General features: G+C 37.4%; 1 protein-coding gene across 1 annotated transcript; it reads left to right on the forward strand.

The window, feature by feature from the left end:
• The first annotated feature begins 3349 nt into the window (after positions 1-3349).
• Positions 3350-5383, forward strand: LOC149193937 (aspartic proteinase NANA, chloroplast-like). Its single transcript, XM_089407075.1, has one exon. It carries the CDS (start codon positions 3599-3601, stop codon positions 4985-4987), a length of 1389 nt encoding a protein of 462 aa, XP_089263201.1. The 5' UTR covers positions 3350-3598; the 3' UTR covers positions 4988-5383.
• Positions 5384-7114: the final 1731 nt, after the last annotated feature.

Raw genomic sequence — 7114 nt, forward strand, 5'->3', positions numbered from 1 at the left:
CCTTCATAAATGCTAAGTGATTCAGAGTCATGTCAACGCAGATACCCTCCATCTCCTCCATTGCCAAAGTTAACCTAGAACAAATTGCGATGATACCAACCTCCCATGCGAATGTAACTATATTGAAACTCCAGATGAATAACCAAGGACGCGACGCCCACCTGTCCTCACACATGACCTTCAATCTAATGTTGCCACACCTATGCCATAATTCCTTACCAATCACCCCATATCCCACTGCATTGCAAAGAGCCATTAGGGATATAACCTTATTAACTGCCAACTTGATATGTTGAAGACCCGTACCCAAACAATATAGCGCCTTCCTGGAGCAATTAATACAAATCAGGGAATGTGACATATTTTAACGGATTGATTGATACTTAATAAGCCTTGCTCCAAGGCCACCCCGATGTTGGCTTGCGCATCCACCAATTGGTTGTTAGCCCACAACACATGGAACATATCAACCTTTTCAAAAAAATTTAAAAAATAATTTATCCTGATCATGATTGAGGAGGGTTCAGCTTCGAGGAGGTTCTCGTTCTTGGAGAGCTTCAAACATTTTTGAATAATCGTCATAGAGTCACCAACTATAATCAAGTTTTTGATACCATTAGTCACGCTAATATTCAAACCCTGCCAAAGAGAGAGCTTCAACTTGATTGTTCATCGCAGTGCCTAGTCCCATGTAAACTTTATTTTTGTTTTTTTCGAGGTTAACTATTACCTCTCCCACTCTAGCCTCCTCATTAAATTTTATAATATATTATTATTACATATTATGTTATTAATTAATATATTATTTTAAATATATATTATTACATTTATATTATATTATTATATTATATTAAATTTTATTTCTAAATAACAATATAATATATTTCAGTTTAATATATAATTTATAATATTAATATAATATTATTAATATGTTAGATGGGAATTATATTATAGTTTTAAATATAACTATTAATATCTCAGCAAAATTTTATGTAACAGTTAATATTATATTAATATACAAAATAATATTAATATAAGAAATATAATTATATAAAAAACAAATAATATGAATATTATTATTTATATAAATATTAATAATGAGAAATAATTAGCATTTAACCAAATATATTTAACCCATTATTAATATGGTGGGCCGTGGATAAATAACTATCGGTCTATATCAAAATGTGGGTGGTGCTACCATATAGACATTATTACTGAATTTTCCAACATTTCCCTATATTACAACATTATAATGAGCTTGGCAATGAAAACAGCACTATTCTCTCGATATTTCTATCAGAATACCCTGGTCAAATAAATGGTTACTTTTTAAATATATCTGCCTTAGCTTCCATGGCGCTGAATTCAATAAATTTGACTAAAATTCTAACTACCCCTAACTACTCGTTTGGGAAAGTACTTTTCATATTTTCAATCTGAACAGCAATTTATGAATGTGTTTCCAACTCCGTACTCTGAGCATCTATCTTATGTCCGCTGAGCGAATTTAAAACAACACTATTCTCCCCATACCTCTTATAGAATTCTCTACTCAAAGGAAGAAGGCCTTGTAATAGTACGCATTTCAATAAATTTGACCAAACAAATAAGTATACTTCTTAGATCATTCTCTGCTCAACTGAACGAATCCTTGCAATAGCACTCATTTAAATAAATTTGACCAAACAAATAAGTAACCAATGTGAAAAGCACTTTATGACTGCGAACGAATTTACAGTGTTATTATAACTGCCAGATATATAGTAATCTGTTTCGAGTCAAATGATTCTGATTTTGCATGAGTAGATTAAGTTTTATTTCTGTTTGTAATGTTGAACATGAGAAATTTGAAAATATGAATTTATGAATATACTAAAAACTAACCTAAATTATATTATATTTGATTTGTAAACGGAAAGTATGATATTATCTCGATAAGACAAATTTTCTACAATTTTCGTCTTTGGTAGATGGAAAGTATCATGTTATCATGATATCACAATTTTTCCTCTTATTCATGTCTATTCGTGAAATGTGTTAATCACGTTCAATTTACAATTTATTGGTGAAATGTGTTAAGCATGTTCAATTTACAATCCATGGCCCTATGTTCCATTCCCACGGCTCCATCAGCCGGATAATTCTGTCGTTATCGCAGTGCATAGCCCCTTCCTCACATTTATCTGTCTCATCTCGGGAGATTTATGAGGTTGTAGTTTGACTTTTTGTTTTAAATTTTTTGTTTTTTAATTAAAATTTTTAAATGAAATAATATTTTTATGGCTATTTAAATTACATGCGAAACATTTCAATTATATCAACTATATAACTCAAATTTACAATTTGAGCGAATCCTATTGGATATCAAACTCCATCTCACCGTAACTTGAAAACAAAACATATTTACCACAATCGCTGTTAGCCATAATAACTCATTAAATGTACTTGTTAAAATAAATGACCCGATTCTTTCTTAACTTGGTCTAACAACAAAATCTCACTGCGATGCTTTACAACCAGCATCTCCCTCTACTATTATTCCTGTGCCCCCTTCACTGCCATTCCTGTCAAGGGAGGAAGTCAGAAATGAGTGATACACTTCAACAAAATGTCAGATGATGATATCAATTCTGGTTGAAATCATGCACCTGACTTCACGGAATTACTGGTTAGTGCCCTGTGGGGGCCGACTGCAAGAGCATCAAATAAGAAAACTTCTCGGAATTGCTGTTTAGTCCTCCGTGGGCCCCATTGCAAAAGCATCAAATTAGAAAAGCAAATTCATGCATACATCAATCGATCCATAATAGTAGGGATAGTCAAAGGTTGCACATGATCGGCTGTGCAGGAAAGAAAATAATGCTTTTTTGTGGATAAAAGGATCATTCCGGGAAAAGAGCCAGGGAAAGTTTATACGTTAAGTCACGAGGGTTACATAATTGCACCCACATGGTTTCATGGATTCGTCAATCTACAGTGTTCATACAGGTGTCATCAACCGAGTACAGATCAAAGTCTCGCTGAAAACTCCTTGCCTGGAAATTCTGTATTTGACTAGGAGTTGCAACGACATGGGGCGGAATAACGCGTTATGGAGTCTTGGAGAACAAGGAACAGGGAAAAAATGGTGGACATATACTGTATATAATATAAAATACCGTAGAATCAGACATCAGAAAAGAGTTGTGACATAGAAGAAGTGTAAAATAGTGAAGAAAATACAATTGCAAATTTTATATACACAATGTGTGTACTGTTGAACACGTAAGTCTGGCCTGCCTCTAGATTTTCTATTGTTTGCTGAGGGCCTAAGTCTCGTATACGTTTTGATTTTTTATTATTTCTTCTCGAATTGACCCACTTTCCTTTCTTTCGTTCTTACGCCAATTCTAACTTCGACATGGTTATAAAACCAATGGGATTAAAGTGCAAGTTGTAGTGGCTTTCTGTCCATGTATGACTGCGTTAGTTCTGGCTTCATCAATCATATCTTTATCCTCGGGTCTAGAGTTTTTGCAGAACAGTATCAGTATTTTTATCAATCCTAGATTCGAGCAGTCGTACTTCCCGAGATATCTTACATGAATGCTTAGCAATGGGGAAATATAATTTGTTTGGGTTGGCATTATTTCTGCTTCATGTCCTTCATGGATATAGCTTGAAAATGGAGATGAAGATGATCCACCGCTTCTCCATACATAGTCCTCTCTACAGGCACTTTGCAAGCAGGTACGAGGCCATACAAGCTCTCATAAGCCTGGATTCTCTGAGATTAAGCTCTCATGTGCACCATAGTTCTGATAACTGGTCTGCTTTGCCTCCGGCGGGTTCGAACCTCGGACCCAATACTGCATTTCAGATGCCAGTAGCCTCTGGTGCAACTCTAGGAAGTGCTCTTTATTTCGTAGAGCTTTATGTCGGGACTCCTCCTCAAAAAATCCTGCCTATAGCAGACACCGGCAGTGATCTCTTCTGGGTGAACTGCAAACCTTGCCAGAATTGCAGCACTTTCCCGCCATTCAATCCCGAGAGATCCTCTTCTTTATCGTATGTTCGTTGTTACTCCAGAGAATGCTATGCCCTATCTCCAATATTATCATGCATTTTTAGACCTAAAATGGCTTGCAAGTACAGCTATGGATACATGGACAACTCCAGCACCAGTGGACCGTATATCCGGGAAACGATTACGTTGAATTCCACCATGGGGAAGCCATTGAAGGCACATAATGTTTTGATGGGATGTGGACTGGACAACCAAGGCCAGACAGAGGTTGGTGCAGAAGGCGTGCTAGGGTTAGGTCAAGGACCCAATTCTTTTGCAATACAGACGGCCAGTTTATATGGAGGCAAATTCTCTTATTGTTTAGGAGACTATCTACAGCCCACCACAGTGAAAAGCTCTCTGGTATTTGGAGACATGGTCGAAGATTCAGCTCCGTCGTTACTGAGAAAGCCAATTCAATATACTCCGATTCTTCAGGGAGGATCATCAACATTCTATTACGTGGGCATAGAGGAAATCGCCATCAATGGAGAGAAACTTCCTATATCTACCAGTGCTTGGGAGATGGATCAATTTGGCAATGGTGGGACAATAATAGACTCTGGGACTTCACTCACCTATTTAGCAGAGGAGGCCTATGAGATAATACTGGAGGCCCTGAATGTGGCCATTACATATCCAAGGGCTACAACAATGTCTCCGCAGCAATTTGATCTCTGCTTCAACACTTCCGGAGTAACTGAGTTGAAATTGCCAGAGTTCTCAATAGTTTTGGAAGGTGGAAAAACATTTATTCCACCACCAGAGAACTATATCCTGCAGGTAGATGACAACGTGAGATGCCTGGGACTCGGACCCATTACAGGACCGTCGCCAAGTGTTATTGGAAATCTTTTACAGCAAAATTTCTTCTTTCAGTACAATGTTCAGCAATCTGTTCTCGGCTTTGCTCCTGCGGACTGTTCAGTCCATCGTTGAACTTGAATTATTTTTAGATGGAGTTTCTTTCACTCCACAATTAAACAAAATTATTTCCTTTCTCTGCCAATGCGTCCTTCTCTTCAATAAATGACATCCAAACGCTATTGGGAACATTTTCAATCTAGTAATCTTGTTTCAGTAAACGAACGAAAAGCCACCTCCATGTATCACATGTCACACCTCTTTCTCAAGATCCTAAACGGATACGTTTTCACATTCAATGGTTTTTCAGGATATACTTTCTCTTTCGGTGGCTGCGCTTCAGGGTCGAAATTGGGTCATTGACCTCGCAATAAAATATCTGAGCGAAAATGGGATATCCAAATATAAATGTATTTGAATGAAAATAACATGTTTCAGTGTAAATGGAAAATCTGAATGCGAGTCTTTCAATTAAAACGGGATAAGGGGGGCCGATTTTTTGGTCTATTTTTAGTTTATGTAAGGTTCGTGATTCCTATTATTAGAGTCTCAATCTATTATACAGTAACAAATCTATTTTCCTACTGTTAAAAAAAGAACTTGCTAACCTTCTTACATAGATTTAAACATTTAACATTTTATCACTTTATCATAAGCAACATAAATTAAGGTGAGCATTCCATTGATATCGACTTAACAAGAGTGGTCCATGGAAAATACCTGTTCCGGCGGTTGATGATGATACCTTTGTCTTATAGCTCCTATTGAACGCTCTTTCTCACTGACCCAACCGCACTTACCTCCCAGCCAACTAGGAAATAAATTCCTAGCCCAGGAAACCTCCACAGGTTCCCTAGCCCTCCGTGCCCAAGTCCAACCAGATATAGTGTGTCCTCAAGAAGAATGTGCAAAACTAGATAATGATACTTTCCTCCTCTCAAACCCAAGAAACCTCCACAGGTTTCCAAGGTCTCCCAAAATCATGACAAGGTCAAACAATCACAACCAACCCCCACAATCCTAAGCAAGACTCCAACCCCTCCTTTTCTTCCTTCCCCCTTCCCTTTTTATACCCTCTTTCCTTTCTCCTTCTCAACCACCTCTCATTAATGTCATTAACTTCTCATCCATCCTTAGTTGACTTCTCTTCTCCCAAGTAAGCTAGGAGTACATTTGGAATTGTGACATGAATATAAAATTGAGAATTTAATGGGAAAGGATCATGCCTTCTCCCAAGTAAATATGAAAAGTACATTTGGGAATGTGAAGTGTAATTACATGGAGAGGACCATGTCTTCTCCTTAGTAAATGTGAGGGTACATTGGGGAATGTGAAATGAATAAATATATATTGATGATAAGATGGAGAGCACTATGTCTTCTCCCAAGTAAATGTGAGGGTACATTGGGGAATGTGAAATGTACTTACATGGAGAGGACCATGTCTTCTCCTTAGTAAATGTGAGGGTACATTGGGGAATGTGAAATGAATAAATATATATTGATGATAAGATGGAGAGGACTATGTCTTCTCCCAAGTAAATGTGAGGATACATTGGGGAATGTGAAATGAATACATATATTTTGAACTAATGGAAGGAGACCATATCCTACATAATATTCAATTTGAGAAGGTAAGTGGGGAATTTGAATAATGGAAATCATAAATTTATATTAGACCAATATTTCTCAATATTTTCAGATAATGTAAATATTAACAAAATTTGTAGGATAAGATTTAAGTGGGGCATTACATACACCCCTCCTTCAGAAAACGTCGTCCCGAAGTTAGAATGAAAAGATACAAGGAGTTTGAAAGCATAACAAACCAGAGAGAGTTATAGCATTAAAATTTGATAAGTCAGACAATGACATTACTTCCCATCAAGAGTCTCCAACTGATCTATATCTTTCTATCCACCCTGGCCTACTTCCATTCCCGCCCTATCCGTCCTCTGCTGCCTTATCAGTGGCAAAGGCCATACTGACCACTGATAAAACCAACATGGTGGGAGCGTCGAATGCCTCGACCAAACTTTCCCCAGCAAGAATCTGGCAATCGTCATCACACGTCTAGGGGGAGCGTTCAGCTGTCCTCTCCACGATTCTAGGTTTCAGAGGATACAAGGTGGGAAACACCTCCACCCCTCCTTCAGAGCACGGACCACACTACAGAGCTGGTTGGACTTGTCATCGAATAATC

This window comes from Pinus tabuliformis, chromosome 2_2 (assembly GCF_031772625.1).
Source record: "Pinus tabuliformis cultivar Carrire ecotype Pingquan chromosome 2_2, CPIR1, whole genome shotgun sequence".
NCBI classification, from domain to species: domain Eukaryota; kingdom Viridiplantae; phylum Streptophyta; class Pinopsida; order Pinales; family Pinaceae; genus Pinus; species Pinus tabuliformis.

Bases quoted from the DNA above. Each gene is read 5' to 3' on its own strand.
- LOC149193937 (XM_089407075.1), top strand. From the start codon at position 3,599: ATGGGGAAATATAATTTGTTTGGGTTGGCATTATTTCTGCTTCATGTC.